This window comes from Drosophila montana, unplaced genomic scaffold (genome assembly GCF_035044405.1).
Source record: "Drosophila montana isolate Dmon_TW-CO22-7 unplaced genomic scaffold, ASM3504440v1 contig_3200_1, whole genome shotgun sequence".
Lineage (NCBI taxonomy): Eukaryota > Metazoa > Arthropoda > Insecta > Diptera > Drosophilidae > Drosophila > Drosophila montana.
In genome coordinates, this window is record NW_026998080.1 from 2,587,085 (window position 1) to 2,611,989 (window position 24,905).

Sequence of the window (24,905 nt, forward strand, 5' to 3'; positions counted from 1 at the left end):
GTGTGAGTGTATATATGTGTGTGTGTGTGTGGTGCCTGCCTGGACAGGCCGAACAATAAAAACAGTGCACTTTAGTGGAGGAGCACGCGCGGCCAACAAGTGTGAAATTGAGTGCATATAACATGGCATAATGGTTGTAGGTCCGGTCCAAGCACCGATGCTTGTTCCTCAACTGGGCTGAACTGCGCCAGATGACCACCAAAAGAACGGTTCTGCCTGCTTGAAGGTGTTGCAAAGCGTCAAAAAGCGGAAGTTAGTTCAGTACAGTGAACTCCAGTGTAGAAAAGTTTCAGTGTCTGATATAATTTGGTATTATTTGATGCATTGTTAGATTAGCTGAGTTGACTGAGAACCTGCTGCTGCTGGCGACAACAATTAAATGTTTGCTTTGACAGCAACAACTAAAACCAACAATGGCGCCAATGTCAGCGGCTGCAGCAGCAACAATAACAAAGGCCAGATTATGTAATTGCTTGCAAAAAAACTGCTCTCCCACAATTTCTCATTTAAGTCGTTTGCAGCCGGCTGATTTTTATCACACACATTCTATCAGTGTGCGAGTGTGTTAGTGTGCATGGCTGCCGCAAGCTCGCTCTCCTCTCTCTCTCTCTCTCTCTCTTTCATTAATTATATCGCTCTGCAGCTTTCGGCTGGATAAATTATTTCGTGCTGTTAATTTAACACAGTTTAATATGTATTTGCTATTATTAAAGTTTATATATAAATATATTTGTATTTGTTAATTTTAGAGCACAGCAACTCTTTGGGCGCCCCGCGCTGCGCCTCAAGAAGTTCAGTAAGCGCTGCACAGTGGCCACATTGGCCCAGCGATGCGAACAAAAAAGCAACAGACGTCACGCGCAGGCGCAAGCGTCGGCTTCAACTGATTCTCAGCTGGCTGCGGGTATTCAGTTACCTCGCGACCAGCGTGCGGCTTGGACGTGTTTTCGTCGTGTTCAGCGTTAAGTAAGGCGAAGACGTGCAGACTATATGCATGTGTGTTTGCATTTGTGTGCGTGTGTGTGTTTTTTTGTGTTTATTTGCCGTTGATTTGTTGAGTTTTCGACGTATTCGACGTTTACCACTAGCCGTTGGCCAGCAGCCTCGGCCGCTACTTGACTGGCATTCTCTTTAGCACTACGGCTTTGTTTCATAATATAACAGTGTGTCTCTGTGTGTGTCTGTGTGTGTGACTGTTAAAGAATACAAATGAAATGTGTGGTGGCTCTTGTGGAGCATGTGCCGTTGGCTCCTCTGCTGTTCTTTTGTGCAATCCAATATTTAATAATGCCGTTTGTCTTTCCGTTTCGACTAATTAGATACAAATTTTTGGTGGCGGCGAAAATGCTTGCAACGCAACAATTGTGGCATGCCATATGCCTGGCAGCATTCGTATATTGTGGATTAGCGCATGCAAAGGGTAAGTGGCGAGCAAATCGCCAATAAAATATTTATTTCCATATATGTTAAGTGCAAAAAAGCTTTAGCACAGCTGCAATTAAGCTCTGACTCGCACACACACACACACACACACACATGCGCTGTTAAGCTCATGATGTCATGTTTTGTGCGCAATGAAATACGAAAATGGTTATTTCGCCGCAAAACTGACCTCGTTTTCGCTTGAAGTGCGCTCGCTCCACGGCTATTTGTAGCTGAACGATCTTCAATATGCGCGCGGGCGTTCGCTCTATCAGTTTTTATCTTTGTGTGCTTGTGTGTGTATGTTAGCGAGCGTTTAACGGTTTGTTAGGGTAGCTTTTGCTGCTGTTGCTGCAAAAAAGTTCAAAGCGAAACAAATGACTCTGGCAACGAACTTGGCTAATAAAGTTGCCAGTTCGCTCAAGTGTGGGCCCAGCCATGATTCACTCACACTCACTGCCTGTCCGAACTGTGGCTGTGCCTGCCTTATAAGCCGAGACAACACCCCACCCACTAGCAACGCGCTCATAAACTTATGCATATTCACAAAAACAAAACTCCACACATTAGTCATTAACTTGAGCCGGGTGCTGCAAGTTGCCATACAGAGAGTCAGGGGGCAGCAAACAAAAGCGGCAAAAACAAAAGCAACACGGCGAAGACAACAAAAACAAGACAAAAAAAAGAGAAAAAACACCTACACAAGCCCCAACACAGGAAGGGCAACATGACACGCTGAAAATGAACTGAAAAAAATAATACTATATTTGAGCTGATAGAATAGCCAACTTGGGCAATGAAATACCCTAGACATTAGGTATTCATGAATAATAAGCGTAGCTTCTCAAAAAACAAAGTTTTATTACATAAGTAATAATCATAGAATGAGAAAATGCAATAATAATAATAAAAATTCCTAAGTTAACTAAAGTTAAAGGTTAAGTGTTTGGAAAATGAATAAGCAATTGTCACAATAAGAATTTCGTTCTGTACTTGTACTTTATTTGAGTGAAAAATATTGTGTTTTGAATGCTGAGTACATTTATTAAAACAATCTAAATCCATAACATTAAACAGTATTTAGAGAGTCGTCTTAGCCGCTGACAATGTTTTAATAACCGTTTTAGTGCAGGGCATAAAAACAACGTTGTCCATGGTAAAAGATAATATCAAAGCAGAAGGGAGGGAGAGGGAGAGAAAAATAAGAAATTTATGCCCACATACAATACGAGAGATCATACATATATATGTGTATATATAGACGTGTTGTGGTGCTTATTAAAAGGCAATCATGCGCTCGGGCCAGGCCGAGAGTTTTACTTATTATACTTATAAGTACAGCAAAAAGGGAAGAACAAGTAGAACGCGTTGCCAATAAGCGCCTGACATTGGCCTTTCTGCGAGTACGCGTAAGTACTGCCACGCTGCCTGACCATATACGTAAAATAAAAAAAGCCAAGCGGCTTTTATTTATAAACGCGATACTCAAGTGCAAAAATTGCGCAAAAAATGAAGCGATAAAAAACGCGCGACACTCGAACGTGTAGGCGAAACAGGTCCCAATTGAGTTGGTTGAAAACAAAATGCAGCCTAATGTACACAAACAGCAAACAGATACAGAAACAGATACAAAAAAAAATATATATATAAATATATATTTATTTGTATATATGTATATGCTACATATTATAAGGCTGACTTATGGTCTGGCTCTTTGTGCGCCGAGCAGCTGCTGCCGCAGACGTCTATAATTTAACAGCAGAGCGCGCGAGACGCGCCAGAGCGACAGTCTCGAGTAGCGGCAGCTCCTCTCAAGAGCACAACTTCATAGCCGACGGGGCAGCTGTGGCAGGCTGGCAGACAGAAAGCAACAGCAACAGCAGCAAAAGCTGAAAGCTAAATTACTGGGCTGCCAGCGTGGGGCGTGCCTCAAAGAAAGAAAAAGAAAAAAATAGAAACCAACGCCTAAGCGAAACTTATTTTCTAGCATCTGCATTAGGAAAAGTAAAAGTTAACAAACTTGGCCAAGCATTGTTTTAAGCTATGAGATCTTAAGACTGAGATTTGATATACTTAAACAAATTATTTTATCTTTGTATTCTTCACTGCTTGACAAAGTGCTCAAAACCGCGAATTGATGATCTCATTGACTTGCTGCTTTTTGCTTATAAGCGTCACAGCTGAGCGCACAAAGACTTCGGCCGGAGAGAGAGCCAGGGCCAAAAAGGAAACTGACAAATCATCGAACTGTGATTAACTCGTTTAATTGCTGGCTAAGCAGCACACGCGACGTCGACCTTGCGTTCGGCTGCTTTATCCCCTTGCTCGCCCGCCCTATCTGTCTGGCCCCTCTCCCGCTTTGAGTGGCTGTGCATCATTTAATTTATGGCCAGAACGAATCAACAACAAACGAATGACTTAGACAACGAACTTGCCATGGCATAATATATCGATGTGCTGCCCAGTTGTAAATCTTCGCAGTCAAGCAGCGTCCATTTAAATAACATGCGACACAAGCAACAACAACAACAGCAACAACAACAACAGCAACAAGAGCGAGCATTATGTGGCTGCAGAGCTGGCATTAAGACAAAACATTGACAATCGCATTGTGTGAGGGGGAGCAGCAGGCACAACATAAACTAGCCACAAAAGAGCAACAACAACAATAATGATCAGTACGCTTTGACAAGCGACAGTCGCCACAGAGCTTGCCACAGAGTTGCAGGCACTGCCTAAAAGGACAACAAACGAAATGCTCGTAATAATAAAGAAATTGCGCGCCAAACGTTGTACGGTCGCTCTCCCGACCACATTATGCCAACGGGCTGGCCAGTCCAACAATATAGTATACGATGGCCAGGTCCAGGCCAGTTTCAGGCACAGGCAGAGGCACAAGCTGAACCAAAGCCACAGACAGGCCCGGGCAGGATGATGATGAAGCTGATGCCACACAAGGCAAATAAACCGCTTGACTCTGCCTCTGTCTGTGCCTCTGACGCTGACTCCGGCTGCGAGTCTTGGACTCGCGACTGCGCTTTACATTTTTGCCTTATGTGTGTGAAAAATGCCAATTTTAGAGCAAGTCCAGCTCATATGTGTATGCCTGTGTGTGTGTGTGGTTGAGTGTGTGTGCCTGTGTGTGTGAAAAATTGCCCGTCTAGACAAGCGCAGCAGCCGGAACAACAACAGCAACAACAACAATCAAAGCCTTTTGCTAAGCTAATAAAATCGAGCTGCGATTGGGGCAACTGCAGTCCGCAAACTCGTGTCTGTGCTTGCCTCATGTTGTCCAACCTCCCCTCTGAACTCTTAACCCATTGTTGCCATTACCATTGATCTACTCCTGACCCACAGCGCAAACATTTCCTTTGAGAATTTAAGACAATATATCATTTGATTTTTTTTTATTTTAGGTTTTGTGATAGAATCTCAAAGTGAGATAATCTACAAGCTGTTCCATTATTTCATTGTATTATACCTGTTCCATTGCGCTTGTTTTTAATATTGTTTTCAAAGTTAATTAACATTTATTAAGCTACGTGGTCTATCGATCTGTTATGTTAGTGTATTTCCATTATAATGATGAGACTTTATAGCTCTGTTATCTTCAAAAGTTACGCAAAGGTGTCAAGCTGTTAAGCTGCAGGTTAACAGAATTCTTAGTTACACAAAGGTGCTAAGCTGTTAAACTTCTGTTGCAATAAAAGCAGGCTGTAGGTTAACAGAATTCTGCTTTTTTAAGCTGTGTTACGTATATTAACAGCTGTTGGGATGACAGCAAACTGTTATGTTAAAAAGTTGTGATTAGTTGTCTTGAAAAGCTGCCAGAAAGTGGCTTTTGCTTTAAAACTAGGATCACCGCTAAAAACATTATGTTATTTTTATGTCTGAGTATAAGGCAAGCGTTCTTGTTTATGTTAGTTGTCTGAATTCATACACAAGTCACAATTCCTACTCAAATTAATTCTTAAAGATTGACTGATACGTCTTGTCGATGCTGATACGATTATGTTGCATAGCCTTTAGCTGTCAATCAAATTAATCCTTTTGTCGCTTAACCACAAGCATGTCAATGGGTTAAGGTCGCCGATGGGCTTAGCAAGACAATGCGTTGCAATCGTCCCTCTTGCCGCTGTCCGCTTTAAGTGCCCGCTGTGAGTTAGCTGGAAAAAAAATAAGCTGTGCAGACCCTGTACTCGCAGTGGAGTCTGTGCGGCATTTGGCAGATTAAAAGGCAGCGATAAGAAAACGAGCAAATCGAAAGGCGTCGGCTCGCTTTAAGGGCCGCTGTCTGCCCATGCCTGCCCCTGACTGGCCCCGGGACTAACCCCCTCTGCCCTGGCCTGTTCTGCTCTGCCCAGGCATTTGTCATCAAGTGCACGCCATCTTTGTGCCGGCATTTTATTGAATTACAATCCGATTGGATGTGTATCGGTCTGTGAAGCTGCAGCTGGAGCTGCGTTCATATGGCTATTGCTGCTAGTTGGAGTCCATTGTTGGACAAGGACAACTCACTCACGCGTTGGCTTTAATTAAACAGCACCAGAGAGTCGCAGTTGTGGCAAAAAAAACCAACAAAAAATAATAAAAATACGAATAAAATGTTGTTATTTTCGATTTGGCCAGACTTTTACCGTTAGCCTGACCATTTTGGCAACGGGCCGAAACACAAAATCTGACATACTGCATGGCAGGCGGAGCGACGCGGCCAAAATGAAGGCCTAAAAGGCTTTAAACTCTGCACAGCGCTGGCCAGCCGCACAATCAATTCGCGCTCCCAAGGCATTTCAATTGCGGTGCATGTGTGTACGCGATGTCTATCCGTCTGTGTGTGTGTGTGTATGTGTCGCGAATTGCGTAGCATGAACCTGGCCAGAGACCAACTCTAACTGTATACCGCCACACTCGCAACACTTAACGGGTTTGGCACTCCTCCAGAGCTGGGCAGCCAGCAAAAGCAAAAGCAAAACCAAAAGCCATGCGTATTACACAAGACTAATTGTATTAGGCAGCAGCAGCAGCAGCAACTGCAACAGCAGCAACTGCAACATGGAAATATGTAACAGAAGTGGTTTAGTTGTGCTGCAAGCTCTTTTAATCGACTTTGCAGCTCAAAATGATATAACTGCATACAAATTCGACATGGGAATTTAGCATAGGTCTTACCAGCCAGCCAAGTCTTGGGAACCTACTTTCATTGTTTTTGCTCAATGCTTGAGCTACAAATATGTCTGAAATTTGGCTAGCACCACAAATTCCTCTTCAAATTCCATTTCAAATTGTCTTGTTTGGTTGTTAAGTTTCTCTTAACAAAGATTTGTTTTCAAAGGTGTGTGGCGAGAAACAATTAGTTTGCTTGTTTGTTTGTTTGGTCAAGAATCTTGCAGAGAATAAAGATCTTTATGATGCAGCCACTAATTACAATCTGTAAAATGTTGCATAGTTCTATTGTGTTTTCATCGCTTTCTGGAAGAGAAGAGTTATATGTATATGATAAATGATTTTATAGTCCGACTTTAAGCTAAACTGGCTTGAAATCAAATTTAATTTTCTTTCCAACAAACCAAACCTTTAACCAATTCAGTTGGTTGCATTCCAGAAGATATATACCTAAAGTACCTAATTTCCAATTACAGGGTATCTGCTAGTCCAGCACGCGTCTTCTAAGCAATTCCCGTTTCTTCTCATTGCTGCAAATGTGACATAAAATTGTCAACTGTCTGCAGCGCAAGGGCACAGTGCGCATATTTATTAGGTCTGTGGCCTGATAAGTGTAGACCATGGCCATAAACTTGGCCAGCTTAAGTTTTTTTTTTTGCGTGTGAAAGCAAAGCAAAGCGACAAGTGATATAGTTGTGTGCGTGTGTGTGCGCGCGGAATCTGGAGCAAATATTATGTAAATTTTATGAGCAGCAAAAAGCAAACCTGAAGCTAATCCTGTGTACAACCTACGCTCGCCAGCTGGCAGCAAGCCAAGAAACTGCTGCCGCTTACCGTTAGGCGCAATGTCGCCCAGTCCACGTTCACGACCATGTCGATGTCCAGCTGTCCAGCTGTCCATGTGTCCAGGTGTCCAAGTGTCGAAGTGGCCAAGTGGCTCGTTGGGTTTTTAATTACCAAACAGTGGAGAAAAAAAGCGCAGTGCGTAGAGACATTTGAAACGCTGCCGACGCCAGGCAAATAACGGCGCAGCGGTGCCAGAACAGGATCAGCGCTCCATGGAAATTAATAAGCCAGAAATAAAAGTATAGATACGCACACGAAAGAGAGAGAGGAGGTAGTGCGTAATGCCTGGGGAGCCTGAGGCGGCAGCTGGCTAAAATATTGCTCGCCACAATTGCATAATTTATGCGAAATTTATTTAATCTATTAGACGCACTGACCCGCAACGGGAGATGAAGATACGCATTGAGAACTCGACAAACACATACAGAAATGTATATATAAAGCGCGAGAGAGGGAGAGGGGAGAGCGGAGGGGGGAGGTGCGGAAAAACATTTACTGACTTTTGCATTTGCCGTCCGCATGATAAATTGCATGTCTAACTGCATGTGGCAAATTAATCATATTTATTTGTTGTCTAGTTGTTGCTGTTGTTGTTGCTGTTGTCGGCCTGCCGTTCGCTCGGTCGATCGTTTGTTTGTTTGCTGTTGTTCTTGTTCTTTTCATGTTGCTGTTGTTGTTGTTCTGGCTTTCGCTCCGCCAGAATTTTGCTTGGCTTTTAGCCAAAACGCGCGTTTATTAAGCCAACGCTGAGAAGTTGCTGCTGTTGTTGTTGTTGTTGTTGTTGGGCATTGATGGACCGCATGCCAAAAGCTGTTGAGATTGATGACGGCATAGCTGGCACTGAGCATATTGCATTGATTGCCAGCCATTCAGCTCAGTACAATGCAAAAGTGCCCCAAAGAATTCGAGCAAACAAAAGACTGAGGCAACAAACTTGCAAATCAACAAAAAGACTTAGGCAACAAACTTGCAAATCAAAGCGCTCGCATTGTATGCAAACATTATATAAGCCTGTGAGTCAAAAATTATTAAAATTAGAATTAGAATTGATTCGTTGCGAGTCACTGACCAGTGTGATAGGCAGCAGTTTTTTTGGTAGCTGCTTCTAATTGTGGCTTGTATATTTACATTTCATGGCCAAAACACAAGCTACAATGTTAAGTGACCGTGTCTGAGTGTTGTTTTTGCCACGTCTGCGCGTTGTTGCTGTTGTTCTTCTTGTTGTTGTTACTGTTGCTGCTTGGCTTTTGTCGGGTTGTCGTCATCGCATGTGAGCTGCTCGCTGGCGCTCTGCCTGGCGCAATTTGCGCACGCACAGCGTTGGCGGCGGCGGCGGCGTCGCTGGCTGCCCAAAGTCAATGACACTGCAAAAAAGGCAGCAGTAAGCAATAGGAATAAATGAACAAGTGGTCATAAGCAACGACTATGATATACCCTATAAGTGCAGCTGAACAAACAGCACTTGGCTGTGTTGTCAAGTGGAGTAGCATTTACCTCTAGAACTCTATGGTTGACTAGCAGACGAGAAGACAAACTAAAAGATAAATAAAATTTCATGTGCTTGCTTATCTCAAGTATATACACATTCTCGAGAGCATTTTAGTGTCTAGCTAGGGCCGCAGCGAGGCAGGCATACAATAGAGTTTACATGGAAGCAAACTTAACAACTGCTCTATGGATGTGGCTATAAAAATGTGCTCATTATCGTTGTAAGCGCTTTTAATGACAATAATAACAGGCCCGTTGGGGGTATGGGGGAGGGCAGCAGCACATAAACACTTAATGTCATATAGTTTTTCATGTCTATTATTTGGGATTCGTCGGCCTGTGGCCTCTTTAATTAAGAGGCGCGCACACATGAACCTAGAAAGACTGCGAGCGTTGCTTTGGCTTTCAGCACATCAACAGCTGCTAGACGTGTATAATTATGTATACACCTAGCTGGAGCGGATCTTATCTATTGAAGTTGCTTGGGTACTGCACACCCGAAGGCGATCCGACACTCTGTCTGGCTGGTTAATGAACGCGTAATGAAAACTCGGCATTTGCGGCGCGATAAGATCAGTGACAAAAATGTTCTAATTAATTTATTGAATTCCCAACTGTAAAGCAAAAAATAAACACTCGCATCGAACTGGAGCGGCCTCATAAAAAACCATGAAAAGTTATGGAAAAATGCCAACTGTCGAGCCAGTTCGTGTCTTGAGTCTTTTGATATGTGAGCTGATCCTGCTGCTGCCTCGCTGCCATTGGCTTGCCGCCGGCTGCTTATCAAACATGCATGCGTTTGATGGCCAAATTACATGGCCGTGGCCAAGGGTAACCGCAGCCGCAAAAAGATAGTAGCGCCCGCCCGTAATTGAAAAGAAATGCCCAAGATGCATATCCAAACGGAATGCCTGGCCAAATGAAACAAGAACGTATAGCCAGAGCTGGTAGCTGGTTGCAAAGCCAACTGCGGTGGTCACTTGCCTGGCGGTCAAAATCAGCCCGACTGCAATTTGCTTTGCCCAAGCCAGTTGCCAGTTGCCCGTTGCCAGTTGCAAAGATCCCTCAGATCTCTAGATCCAGGAAGCAAATTATTTTTAGAGACGTCCAAATGGTTTCGCTTTTCTATACTTCAAGGGCAATTCCCCAACGCCCCAAACGAAGTGGGGGCCGTTCAACAGACAACTGAATTGGATTGGTTTGGTTCGGTTTGGTTTGGCTGCGTTTGATTTGCATTGCTTGGCATTTCGCTTGAATGGCATTGGCTTGGATTGGATTAGATTGGAGTGGACTGGACTGGATTGGACGGGGTCTTTGGATTGGGCTTGTGCGCTGTTTTCTGATGTGTGGGAATGACGCGTAATGCGCCCTGCGGTTTCTCTTTGCCGCACATTTACACTATCCCGCAAAGCTTTCGTTGCGGAAATTGGCAATAAAATAATTGAGTTTAGAAAGTTTCATTTTGCAAATGTGAACTGGCAATATGCGATTATCAAAATCTATTCATCGAAAATAACAGCGTTCATGACAATCGGAATTCACGTTTCAATATCTGATTTGGCTGAACATGGAGCTTATATTGACCTTTCAACTGATGAACTAGATAGTTCTTGAGTCGAAGTGGCAAAATATGAAAAGCTTTTAACGAATCTTTCGTAACTGACCATTTTAACCTTATCTTAATTGAACAGCAGAGTTTAAAGTTAATTTGTGTTCATAGCAAAGCCACAAGCTGAGCTTGAACCAAATCAACCCGGAACCATTTATTAAAAATTCTTGTCTCCAAAACATAAATAACTTTGTGCCCAACAATGACATTTATTCAAACATATTTTGTAGTTGGGAAGAATTTAAAATATATGAAAATATGCATTGGTTGCAATTTAAAGTTAATTTGTTTTATTCAAATATTAAAAACATATGTAAAACCAAAAGCTTTGTTCATGAATGTGTTAAGCCAGGGGAGTATTTGGTTCGCGCAACGAGTGTCTAGCCAAGTATTAAATACATAAGAATAGAATAATTAAAAGGTAAAAGCCTTATCAATATGCAATAATTTCTAATAGCTTCACCGTCACAATGGGGTTAGATTATTTGCCCGCCAGCAATGCCCCTTTTTGGCAGCTAATATTGTCAGAGATATAAGAATCTATAGCTAAGATGCACAGTACAGTCCACTAGATGCAAAGTATTATAATGATTATAAGTTATATTAAATAATGTTAAATAGATAGGGTTGATATATATATAAATCAGTTTATGCAATGAGGGATATTTTTGGGCCTATTCGACGAGCTATGAGTTATATATAAAACTTGCTTTAAAAATAGAGAATAATCCAACACAAAGAGCTGCTGGCCTTGATTATATTTGACGCAAGATTTGGCATAGGTCAAAGGTATAATAAACGCTCAACTCAAATTTTTAAATGTCAATTTAAAGCACATTTAAATTCAAGCAGCTATCAAAATTTGTACAGCTTTTTCTTGCTTGTTTACCGCGCTGCCTGCCTAACTCGGCCTGTGCTCATATCTTGTTGCTGAGTGTTATTAGCCTTAGAATGCAATTTCTGTAGAATTTCAATTAAAATGTCGCCCTGTCGGCAATTAAAAGCGCAGCAGCGCGTCCAAAAGAAATGCTGTTTTAACAATGCCGCTTGGCATGGCCAAAACGGTTATTAACGTGGCCAGCAGATGGTTAGCCAAGCGTTCAGGCCAAACAGATAAACGAACAGCAAAGCATTAGGCAACAGCCAGCAGAGGGAACAGGGAACAGGGAGTAGGAAACGGGCAAGAGGCAACTGGCAACAAACAAAACGCGAGACAAATGTTGTTTCAACAAGTTTGTTGTACAAGCTGGCGATGGCCATCCGGCCTGACCCGGGCCATAAACTACGCAGTATCAAGATGCGTGGAATGGAATGTCTACCCAGAGACCCAGTTGGACAATTATAAATCATGATGCTCTTGTCGCGCACTCAACGCGCACGCTCCTCTCACGCAAGCCAAAGCCAAATAATAATGTCAATTGCAGGTGTGGGCCAGCCAGAAGAGCTCCAGCCATGGTCCAGTCTACAGACCACAGAGCACAGACCCCAGCCTACAGGCTAAAGGCTGCGCTGCGCTGCGCCAGACTCCCGACTCCAGACTCTCCAGACAGACTCTGGACTCTGACCACATTTGGGCATTAGCTGCAGCTGCACGCCGCGTCCCCAGACAAACGCCCACAGCCCGTTTTGGTCATTGGGCTGTATGTGTGTGTGAGTGTGTGTATTTGTGTGTTGTCCGCTGCTAATTCAACGCAAATCGCAAATGACCAAAATAATATATTGCGGCCTCGCGCAGCTTCCCCATATGCAACTGCAACTACAACAAAAGAAGTTGCATACACGTATGCAATAAATTTTATGCCTGGCATCGGTCACTTGGTCACGCGGTGGCTTGTGTAGATTTCCTGTCCCATATAGTACACACTCTCACACACACACACTCGCACTTAAAGTGTTCGCTGCGAACACCTTTGTGGCCTGGTCTTTGGCTGCGGCGCTTCAGTTTATTAGAAAAGCCGCAAACCACAAAATCTCGCATAACAGATTTATGTGCCCTGAACCCTCTAACTCCTTCTGCCCGGCCCTCTCTCAGCTCGTTGCCCACGCTGTGCTGCGCGCTCCCCTTGCGTGCCCGTAATTAGCAATTGGGTCGCAGTTCAAAGTTCGCCTGCCCAAGCCCAAATACCCTAACCCCTAGCTCACTCACTCCACTCACTCACATTTGGCCACGCTCAGCAAACGGCGTTTGATTAATGTTCGACAAACAGCCTCAGCTTGGATCTTGGATCTTGCAGCATATCGCATTACACGGCCAATAGACACGGGCTCGAGGCATTGGAATTTGTGTGTCATCGCTCCGGGCGGCCATTTGGAAATGTGTCAGACGCGATGTTTGGCATGAAAATAATTTTTTGATAAATGATTAGCGACAAGTGCCGAAAAGACGCAGTCTCCCTCTTTTTCTCTCTATCTCTGATTCTCACTGCTTCTCATTTGATTCTTGGCATTAGCTGCAGGCAACAACTTTATTGCCAATTAAGCATAAAAAGGCAGCACCGTCTGCCATTACATTAGGAGAAATGCAATTATACGGCGTGTTTAAATCGCAAGACAAGTCTTTCAGGCAGCAGCAGCAGCAGCAGCAACAGTTGCCGGCTAGTTAATGTATTTAATTGCAAATATGGTAAAAGCAACGCGCTACAGACAACACTTTCACACCAAAATGGTAAGGCTGCGACCCGGCAACAATAACTAACAATAACACATTTCAAAAGGGTACGACTGCAAGATGCTCTGTAGTGAGATTTCAGATATTAGATATTAGATAATATAGGTAATATGTTAAGGTGCTTATGTAACAAAAAAAGCGTTAACTGGGGTTAAAATTATTTTTCTTTTGATATATATTTAGATATATACAAACACATTATATATATATATTCTTTTTATATATGTGTAAAAATATATATTTTCTTTATTTTATTACTTAGCTGTATAGGTATATAGATGATATAGAAATATAAGTTGCTATATTTTAAATCAGAATCAGGACTAAGCTTCCAACAAAATTGTCTCATGGTTCCAGCCAACTTGTGGCCTTCATATTCAATCCGTGACCTGGCTTGTCATAAATTTTTAAGAACTAAATCAGATAATTACATTTTTTGTTTAAATCTCGTGCTTAATTTAATAAGTTATATAATAATCCAAATATGGTTAAATAAATGGGAAAAAGGATTTTTTCTTTGGTTTTAGAATCGGTTTTTGATATGGAATAAATTTAAATTCCGGGCTTGAACTGATTATAAACATATTCAGGAAAAATAATAATAATAATAATATATTACCCTTCTTGCCACTCTTACGATTACAGGGTATTACAAAGCAAATGCAACGATTCAGTACCAATCAGGTTTCGAGTAGAAGTATGTGCATAGAGCCCAAATACAGCCTTTTGCCAAACAGAGCAAACAAAGTTGTAACACCCACTGTTAGGGTATGAAATGAACAGCTACTGCTGCAACAGTTGCAGCTTGCCTGCCAATTAGAATGCCTTGGCATTGAGATAGTTGAGAAACAGGTGAACGCTGCCTGGTTAAAGGGGGTCGAGACGAGTGCAGTGGCTAATAAGTGCTGTTAACTGCTTTGCCGCATTTAGTTGCAAATTGAATTAATTTTTATGATTATGGCATGAGGGTGTTTAGTGATTAAGTTGCCTCGGTTACAGTTAGGCGGCCAGGTGGCAGAAGGGGCGGCCAACTAATGGCACCCAAAACTGTAAACGCATTTTTCATAAATTACTTTATAAGCAAACACAACCAGTTGCAACAAGCCACAGACAACAAACAGCTAACAATGCAACAATTGGCCGCAACTCCCTTTCGTTGAGGCTGTTAGCGGTAAATTCTAGCCAGGCCCACCTTCAGCTGGCCCCAGCTGCCCCTGCTGCTGCTGCTGATGTGCGAGTGGCATGTGGAAAGCGGCAGCTCGGCTCGCATATTTTTGTTGCCTCTGCAATTTGGTTTACCCAGCGGAAACTGACAATTTAGCAAATGCCACCGCGTAGCGCCAGCCCGTAGAATGCCGCCACGAATGCATGAATGGGTAGGTGAGAAAGTGGCCCGAGTGAGCAAATGATAGACCCTGCAACACACAGCGGCAATTGTGGCACTTGTGGGTGGAGATGCGGCGTTTGTTGTTTGAACACATTTTGGCATTAGCCATGCAAATAGCTGAGTAACTGTCGCGTCTCTGGTCAACTGATGCCGGCTGCAGCAGCCATGTCATGCCACATTTGCCACATTGGCCACATTTGCTGTGGCTGCCACATGAGAGAGCTGGCAAATGGCAGCTGCTTGTTTTACTACAACATGTTGACGACTCTTGAGCATTAAGATTGCGCCTTTGCTGTTGTTGCTGTTGTTGCAGCCAAACTCAAGACCATGTCCACATCCATGTCCGAGTCCGAGTCTAAGTCCAAGTTCAAGTCATAGTCGAGCGTCATAAAGCTGGCCACTGTTTTGTTGCTGGCTTACTGTTCTTTCGGCTTCGCGTTTTGGTCTTTTTTGTGCACTCATGTCTAAACTGTTGTGTAATTTAATTAGCCAGCTGCGCATAATGTTCACGCCAAGTGGAAGTTGGCGCACATTTACCGTTCCCCAAGATGAACAGCATCTCATTTTTGCATCTCATGTTGAGGCCACAGCCACAGCCCGGCCAGATCCGAACCGCGACAGAGACCCAGACCCAGACCCAGTCCCAGACGCAGACGCTGTGCGTTCTCATCGTCTTGGGCAATTAATCATGCGTCTAATTTAAGCGACCGTGTCGGCTGTTGGCCAGGAGTGGCAGGAGCTGTGGTTCCAGTTGGAGTTGGGTTATGTGTAGCAAATGCTATTCAATTCATTTGCCGACTATTTGGCCTTAATGCGCTGGCCATTGATTGGCCGCCAGGCGTTGCCCGGTAATTTCCGGCTTGATGAGCCGCCATCTCTGAACGGGCCATGACTGAAATCTTTCAGACTGATGCAATCAGTTGGCAAAATCTATAAATGGCAGCCCGCAATTGCGTCATTTCAAACAATTAGCAAACAAAAACCTGACGTTGATAATGAAGAAAAGACAGACGGAGAGCGTCCACGAAAAGAAGATGGGGATGAAGAAGAAGAGGAGTTTAATGTTAAAAAAGATAAGCTGACAGCAATTTTGTATTTACTTGACTCGTATGCAACTGGCGGTCACTGTACGTGATCACCAACTGGCAAAACAGCTCAAGGATAGCAGCTGCTGTGAAGTTGGAGCTGAGCTGCATTGGTGACATCACAGAGATTGCTTTATCGGAGATGCTCTGGGCTAAAATTAAACCCTAAGCTAAATAAGCTCACAAATTATGTTGACTACAATAGTCCCTACACAATTTACAATTTCTAAAAGTATTTCAATGCATATATCAAATATATGTTGCTTTTACAATTGTTAAATATATAACTAATCTAAATTTCTTAAAATTTTAATTATGATTTCGATTAGTTGACGAATTTAAACAGATATTCCTCATCTAAGGTTAGTTCTGAGCTTTTGCGCTGCTTTATTATTGTTCCTCAGTTTTATGCGCTGTTACTGCGACTGTTATTATTATGCCTGATGCTCTCAACACTGTTAACGTAACTATTGCTGTTAATGAGGCGGCTGGTGCGACTACCCACTAATGTTAATTGCCAAAGACTGTTGGTTACTGTTACTGTCTACTATTTCTGTTATTGTCACTGTAATTGAGACTGTTATAGGAGCTCTTACTGTGACTGTAATTGTGAAACGCAGTGTACGATTGGGGCTGGCTACTGTTAAATATGGCTGTTATTGTTTCCATTACCATTGCCGGTATTATAACATCTGACTGTTATTGCCACTGGTACAGCAACTGCGACTGACCGACGTGCATGCTATTACTGTTACTGTGACTGTAACTATAATAACACAGTAGGCAGTCAAGTTTTTCACTTGACTTGGCCCAGAGGCAACAGAGGCGAACCGCTGGCAACTAAGCACTTAACAATTATCACATTTGTGGCCACATTGCCAGCCGGGCCATAAAAAAAGCGACGCAGCCTGACGTCTGCAATTTGACGCTGTACGTCTGTCCGACTCTCCGAGTGTCCCATCAGTTTTTGCAGTCGTCTTTCAGCTGGATTTGCTGTGGCACTGGCAGCTAAACAAGTTTGTTTATTGACTCGCCCACTTTGATGAATTTACGCGGCAACATTGACACATTGACACTGCTTAGCATATGGGAAACTAAAAAATAGATGGCATTAAAGTGCCTCCCAGTGTGCGGACAACACCCACTTGGGCTTGCCTGCAGCCTGATGGTGAATGGGGAGAGGAGAGGCGGTGATTCGGGTACCTGGTTTAACTGGGGGGCACCGGCGCTGACCTCCTGCCCAAAGCGACGTTTTCTAATTTATTTTTTATGCACGGCCGTTAAGTGTAATTGGTCATTTGTGCGTCAATGAGACGGGGCCCCAGACCCCGCTAACCAGACAGCAGTCAGCTAGCTTGCAACATTTGATGTGACTGCAACTGCAACTGCATTGGCGGCTAGCGGCTGGTGGATGGCGGCTGGGGGCCGAGTAAATTACCAGTATTTCCTGTGCCCGCCTGTGCCTGCCTGGCCAAGATTGATGATAATCGTGCGTCGTGTGTGTCAAGATTGTTGCTTTTGTTGCTGGCAATTTGTTGCAAAATGCGATAACAAAACGCTATCAGCTGTGGCAGCAGCAGCTGTCCCAGCAGCAGCAGCTGCACTCAGAATCAGAATCCGCATCAACTTCAACCACATCCACGTCATAACTGTGAGAGTCACTCATGGACTCATGGGTTAATGCTAATGCATTCTGAACAAATCGCAGTGAGTGCACAACTTTTGACTGGCTGTGCTTTGTTGTGGGGGAGCCTAGTTTAGAGAGAGAGGGAGAGAGGGAGAGAGGGAGGGGGAGGGAGGGGGGGGGGTGGTGGCTGCACCGCCCCGCTTCATGCATGTTTACCGTTCGTTGTGCATTCAATTTAGTTTTCTCCAGCCGCCAGGCATAACACTTTGGACAAAAAAAAAAACTAGAAGAAGAAAATAAACAAAAACAAACGGAAGAAAAGAAAACCCCCAAAGACCTGCAGCTCCTTGGCAGCCAGCAGCAGCAAATGCAAACGTGACTCGGCTCGGACGCCAGACGCTGAGTCAGACAATTGCATAATCTCTGCCAGCAATTGCCAATTGCCAATTGCAATTGCACTTGCAATGCAGACAACGACAACGAAAACAACGACAACAACGACGACAACGACGACGACGCCAATGTCCATGTCCAGAACGTCGCCACACAGTGCGCCGGGCTTGGCCATGAAACAAATGGGGCAGAGGGGGTGGACAGAAAATTGGCTGCACTGTGGTGCGGTGTGGTGCGGCTCGGTGGGCGGCCGACTGGGTAGGTGCTGAGAGATGGTGGATGATGTCTTGCCACCTTTCACGACTGCGCTGGCTTCTTAGCTGGCGATGACTGCAAAACGATGCCATTTGCATGGCAATGATTTGAATTTGTTGGCTTTGACTGTTGGCGTGGCTTGTAAAGCATTTGGCACTTCTGCACTTCTCCTCGATATACCCTGTAATTGTGTCAGAGCTCCGCTCGCTGCTAGCACTGTTCTAAATGTCAAGAGTTTTCCATAACATAAACCTTTTCAAAGAGATTTGAGCATAGTTTGGGTTAAGCTGAGGTATCAGTGGATGCATTAGGAGCAGAGGCTATAGAACGGGTGAAGCTATAGCAGAGGGGATTCAAACGGACTCTTACAAAAACTTTAAAGGAGACTCATGGATAGAAAATTCTGGTTCAACTGCAACAGATAAGGCGGACTGTGCTGGTCTTCAAACAATTATTTCTTTAGCAAAAGGGTTAGGGTTACCTCTGAGGTAGTTGTACAGGTGCATGACACCTGTTGGTTACATTTTGAATTCTTTAAGATCATATTTTATTTTATTACTCTTTTCTCGTTTCATTCATCATATTATATAGAACTCAATTTATTTACATAATCGTGTTTGGTTGAGAAAAGCCGAAAGCAGTTAACAGTTTAGTCGTTAACTAGTTGGCTCCGATTCGAACTAACGAAGGTTGGTTATGCGACCCGAAGTTTGGCTTTGAGTAGTCTATAGGTCGCCGGGGTGTGGCAGGCACGTATAGGTGGTCATCTAAGGGACAAGACTCTTGGAGTGGCTACGCAGACTGTTTTTTATTTTCGTGAGTCTAATCTAATCTGTAAATTAAATGTCGTTTGCTTTATGATCTTAAGTTATTGTACTGTAAAATTGTAGCCTCAGAGTTTTACACTCTCAGAATGTCATCAAAAATTGGCTTTTACATTTCTGATCTGTTGATTTAGCTTGGATTAGTCAAACATTTTCCATGCTTCCAACTGAATTGAAATCTAATCTTAATTCCTTGCTCAGTTAACATAACGTAAAGGTTTCTTAAATGAAGTAATCTCTTAATATTTCATAATTAAAACTGCCCAGAGTATCTGCTGGTCGAGCAGGCTCTCACTTGCTTGTAGTCTTATTGATTTGTGCATTCATTTGATTGTGCGCGCGCATTTGTTGCCAAATTGTTGGAAGAATGTGCAGCACCAAATGTCGTGGCTGTTGATGCCGATAGGAAGTCAGGAATCAGGCGACACAGTCGACGGGTGCCTGGATTCGGGAGACAGAGGCAGTGACACAGCCGTAGACAGTGTCATTGAGTGAATCGGTCGGTGGCTGTACAGATGGGCCTGGCCGGGTCTGATGATGATGGTGCTGATGATGAGGTTGCCGTTTCAGCAGCCGATTGACCCAACTCTCCTCTCTGGTAAACCTTTGCCGGCTGCTGATGCTCGCTGAGCTTTTCTTGAGAATTTCGCTCCGGGTCATTTTCATTTTAATGTAATTTCTTTTAAATTTATTGTTAATGGAAATTTATGCTTTGCAGCTAACCGGGGCCAAAATGTCTGTGCTGTGCTGTTCAGTGCAGCTGAGCATGTTCATGCATGCTGCACGTTTTCTTGATTTGTCATGTTGCAGGTTAAATGCTAATGGCAACTTTTTTGATTCCGATTCCAAGAAGCAGCTGCCCCAGTCAAGCGGCATTTGATGATCTGTGCAGCGGCCCGTTCTGCTGGCTGCTAGCTGCCACAAATTGGCTGTTGTTGTACATATAACAAGCGCCAAAAACAAAAACGAACCTTGCCTCAGCTGTGGTCATGTGCTTGCCGCACACGAGATGTGGGTTAAGTCTTTTTCAGATACAGTCTGAAATACTTACTGAAATAGTTTAAGGTTCGCCATAGCCGCGGGCCAAGATTCCCACGAGCCAAGCGGCTGCACATAAAAATTGTGTCAAATCAATCGTAATCAGCGGCATTGATATAGTCCGTCTATAATGCGATTCTTTCACTCGGCCATTGAGTTGTAAAAATTCAATAAAAATGCCTCGCTTGCAATTAAAGTTGTGCGCGCTGTAAGTGCACAGCGTTGGCGTCTCTACTCGCGCGAAATCAAAAGACTGAGGCGACAAACTTGCGTGGCTAGCAGACATTGACAACGTCTGCTGGCTGCTGGCCGCGGACCGCTGGCAAGGGCCGAGCACCTTGGATTCAATTATTGTCACGAGCAGCAGACAACATTTCCTGCTGCGCCGAGGCGCTGCTCCAAATGGTGCCTGGAAATACGACTATGTGAACTTGTTGCTGCCATGGCCATGGCTCAATTAACTGCTCAACGCGGCGTGTGCATGTGGGCGTGGCTCGGCTGAATTCAGTTCCATTTGCAGTTCCTTTTTCCATTTGGATACAAATCAATGGACCGTTGTCGTGCCTGCGCGTAATTTGGAACATCATCAGGCACTTAGCCGTATGCCGTATCTCTGTGCCTTTTATTTGTTTTACTGCGCCGCGGAAGTACTTAGCTTAGTGGCCAGCTCTGCGGGCTGCATCTCATTTTGTAATTGTTTTAGGCGCCGCTTGCATTACGCCCACCTTGGCGCTGCCGCTTCAATTACCAAGTGGCAACTGGCAGCTGTTGAAATGCATCAGCTGCCGCTTTTTAATTACCTTGCAATTTATATTTCCTAGCTTTTACTGTCGGCCGTTCTCGCTGTCGGGTTTCACTCTCTCGCCTGCTAATTAAAACCAAATTTAAGCGTCTGATTTCTCTCATTATCGAGCTTGGCAGCATGCCAATTGCAGGCGTGGGTTGCCACAACAATTCCCAGCTGTTCGGCACAAAAGTCTTCAAATGTGTCTTCTTTTATAGCTGCATATATATAAATATTCAAAACTCGCAGGAGTGGAGGGCTCAGGAGTGAAAGGACTCGAGGTACATGCGGATCTTTGTTTCCATTTCTTAGTTCGAAGGGAATATTTTTTTTTTCGTATATCGAAGTTGGCTTTAAGCTGTAATCTCTTCAACTTGCAAAGCTTTTTCTTCTTTCGAAATACAATATATTAATAGCTAAAAATTAATGATAATTAATAAATACAGTTTTACGAGTCTCTCCAATAATAAATACCTTAATACTTTTTTGTTACTTTTACACATATTATTTTATATCTTATATAATTCCCTTCAAGAATTCCTTCCTCTCCAACTCAACAATCTCTGCGCTTGTCGCTTCATTTCATGGAACTTGCCACGAATTTTGTGGTTAGTTTTTCGGTTACTTTTTGTTTTGTTTTTATTGTTTTCTGCTGTTTGCTTTCTCTGTTGTTTGTTCTGCTTTTGTTTCTGCTTCTGCTTGTGCCTTTGTTTTTTTTTATTATTATTACAACTCACATTTAATTGGCGGCATTTCTGTTGAACTCTTTTGGTAATGCATGGCCTGTTGCCGGCATTAGAACGAGATTAAGTACTTTGAGCAAATTATTCAAATTACTTGGCAATGCGCTGCTGATCAGGCTCGAAATGAACGCTCTGCGATCGGGACAGCTAATGGCTGCGCAGCATTTAAGCCGATCATTTGCCGATCACACACTCTCGGGCCAGCCTACACGTGTTCCGGGCGTAATAAGATTTTGATTGCTACTCTCGGCTGATGCTGGGGCAACAGGCGGCAGCATCGGAATTATGCCAAAGCGAATGCCTGACACTCCAGCCGCACAAACTAAACCAAAGCAGTGTGTGAGTGTGCCTCGAACTCGACGCACGGACCAACTTGGCAGGCTGACGAACTGACCGGCTCCAGCTTTGGCTGCAACTTCATCTGACTCTCTGGGCTAATGCCAGGCTTTTGCTTTTTCTTATACATTTTCTTTATTTTTTATTTTTCGTCTTATGACCAGACCCGGCGGTGTACATTGCACAGGCGCGCACTGTAGACCTGAGTTAGCTGCGACTCTGAGATACCCTCTCTAATGTTGGTGTCTGGAGGGGGAACTGCATAGCCTTGTTTCAATACGCTCGGGGTGCATTTCTTGTGCTGGGTATCAAAAGCAGCCCTGCAGCTTTATTAAGCGAGGCAATAAAAACGAAAGACTTAGGCAGCGAACGCGCTCCACTTCCATAGTAATTATGCGGCAATTGTTTAGTGCTTGCACCGCTCGCAGCCTGCTGCGCTCGTCAATGTCCACACGCTGGACATGGAAAGGCGTTGCTGGCTGAGCATTTGGCTCAGTTTGGCCAGTTTACACCATGGCGACGACATGCTAGCCCACTTTCAGTAGAAAACCAAAGCAGTTGCTGTAGTTGTAGTTGTTTTTGTAGAGCGACAGCAATTTAATTTCCATTTTGCATTCTTTGATTACTTTGTTGCAGGCGCACACAAGGTACACTGCTCCGAGGATCAGATGCGCGTGGACATTGGCCTGCCAGCGGACACGAGCGCCAGCTCAGCCGATCGTCCGCAGATCTACTTGGAGGGTCTCAAGGGCTATCCGGATGTGCGCTGTCAGCCCGAAATCAATGGCGCTCTCGCCGTCTTTCGTCTATCGCTCAGCGACTTTTACGAGTGCGGCGTGACGCGCATGGTCAACCAGCTAACGGTAGGTGAAACACACCTCCCCCTCCACCCCCACCAGTGATCGTTAATAATCCCCCCGTCTCTCTCTCTCTCTCTCTCTCACTCTGTGTGTACATGCTGTTTGTCACCGCAGGGCAAAAAGGTGTATTACCATAAAATCATCATTGAATCGGCCAGCAGCAAGGAGATTGTCAGCGTCAAATGCATTACCACAAGCGGTCCGGTTTATAATGTCATGATGAATGGCACCAACGCCGGACGGGAGCAGACGCGCGTCGTTCTCCAGGAGCAGCTGCCGTCCCAGCATCACGGCCTGGTCAGACGCGATGTGCTGCCGGCGGGTTTTCAGGAACCAGAGTAAGTTTTCGGCCAGCTTTGCGCTGCGCATCTTTTAATTGCCCATCAAAATGCAACGTCCTCAAATTGCATCTATGCATATTTTTATGCGCAATCTATGCAAACTTTATGGCATATTAAATGCCCAGACTCAGACTCAGACCCAGACCCAAGCAGCGGCACCGGCACGGACCCAACCCTATGCCAAGGCTGTGTGGTCATAAATCAAACGACTGTCCCACTGTCTGTTCGGGCGGCCATTACCAGCCGGTAATTAGCCGTCAAATCGATGCCCGCGCTAATACCCCCACCGTCAATTTAATTGCCGGGCGTGCCGCTGGACAAACGTACTTAATGATAGAGAGAGGGTATTACAATGTTTGCTTTTGAGTGCATTGTTGATATACCTTATGTACGTGCCATGTTGTCCTTCAATTACTTTGTTGAATCCGGCATACATTTAATGGGCGTACTCACGCCGTCCCGTCGCCCCCTTCTCCAATCCGACAGCTCTTTTTCAACTGCATTTTTCTTTTATTTTGCTTGTGTCGTTGTTGGCATCGCCTGCAGAGATCTGGAGATAACCACCTCGTTGACAAAACGTGCACCGGAGCCGCGTCTGTCGATTGGCGTTAGCCAGGATGGCCAGAAGTTTACCAGAGATTTGACGGTCAAGTCGGTAGGTGCCTGCCCAAGCACACATACATTTACTCTTGTTTATAGCACTAATGTACTCTCATTTCATGCAGGGCACGCCATTGACCATGGAAATCAACCTGGATGAGGACTCGGCGCCAGTTTATGGCCTGGGCGTCAATTATTTGGATGTTACAGACACGCACACCTCCTCCGAGACGCTCATCTTCAAGGGGTGCATACGACATGACCAATTACCCAACCAGTTTGTGTGTTAATCTTTGCTTTTTGTTCTCCTCGCAGCTGCACTGTGGATCCTTATCTGTTTGAGAACTTTAACACCGTAGATGGCGATATATTGAGCGCCAAGTTCAAGGCCTTCAAGTTTCCCGACTCCTCGTATGTGCAGTTCCGCGCCACGGTCAATGTCTGCCTGGATAAATGCCTAGGTACACAGTGCTCCAACAACCAGGTGGGCTATGGCAGGCGCAAGCGTGAGATTAGCGCCGCGAATAAGGTCTATGAGATATCACTGGCCATGTTCCTGCAAGTCAACGACATTGAGGGCGTCAACAAGAGTGAGTTTTTAAGCCAGGCGAATCTTTTGTGTGCTTGCTAATCGGTGACTTCTTCTTCACAGATGAGGTGCTGCAGCTGGAGGAGAAGCTGCGCGAACTGAAGCTGGCCAATCAGCGCCTGGCGCGCAACAGTCGCGGCAACTTTGCGGAACTGAGCCGCAGCATGGAGCAAACGCCCGCCAGCAGCGCTGTGCCCGCCTTTGTGGTGGATGAACGAGAGTTGGGACAGCTCAGCTCGGCTGCAGTTCAACCCGTCGTCTTCAGCCTCTGGGCGCTGGTCGGTGCGCTGTGTTGGCGCCTCATGTAAATAGTCGGACAAATGGCAATTGTAAATCTCAAACGAAAGGCGGGCTGGTTGTTAATCAGGTTGGAGCTGCGTGTGTGCAGTGTGTATGGCAATAAAACAATATATGTACTACCTACTACTAATATATATACTTATGTAACTGCCATTTATAAATCGTAAATACAATTAATTTTAATGTGAGTAGCTCTCAGCTAAAGATCCCGACAATGCCAGCCTAAGTGACAAGTAAAAACCGCAACAACATAAAAAATACAATAACAACAGCAACAACAAACACAGTGACTCTTATAAACATTTCGATAACATGATAAATTGGTCTTATGCATAAGCGCCTACTAGTCTTCTAAGTTTAACTGTTAAGCTAATTTAATTAATGACTAAAACTAAATGAATTAATAAAATTAAACAATCCAATTGAATTGAGTTTGTGTAAAAATAAATTATACACTTTCAAATTACGCTCGCTGCACAACACAGCAGATTTAAAGTTAGCAGCAACAGCAGCAGTACAGCACCAATTTGAGTTAACATAACTGCTA

General features: G+C 44.2%; 1 protein-coding gene across 1 annotated transcript; it reads left to right on the top strand.

Annotated features, from left to right (window-relative positions):
• Positions 1–830: 830 nt before the first annotated feature.
• qsm (Zona pelucida superfamily protein qsm) lies at positions 831–24,785 on the top strand. Its single transcript, XM_064687594.1, has 8 exons — positions 831–966; positions 1,320–1,420; positions 22,305–22,531; positions 22,643–22,866; positions 23,416–23,524; positions 23,595–23,716; positions 23,785–24,059; positions 24,122–24,785. The coding sequence occupies exons 2-8, from the start codon at positions 1,345–1,347 to the stop codon at positions 24,364–24,366; spliced, it is 1,278 nt and encodes a 425-aa protein (XP_064543664.1). The 5' UTR covers positions 831–966; positions 1,320–1,344; the 3' UTR covers positions 24,367–24,785.
• The last annotated feature ends 120 nt before the right edge of the window (positions 24,786–24,905 follow it).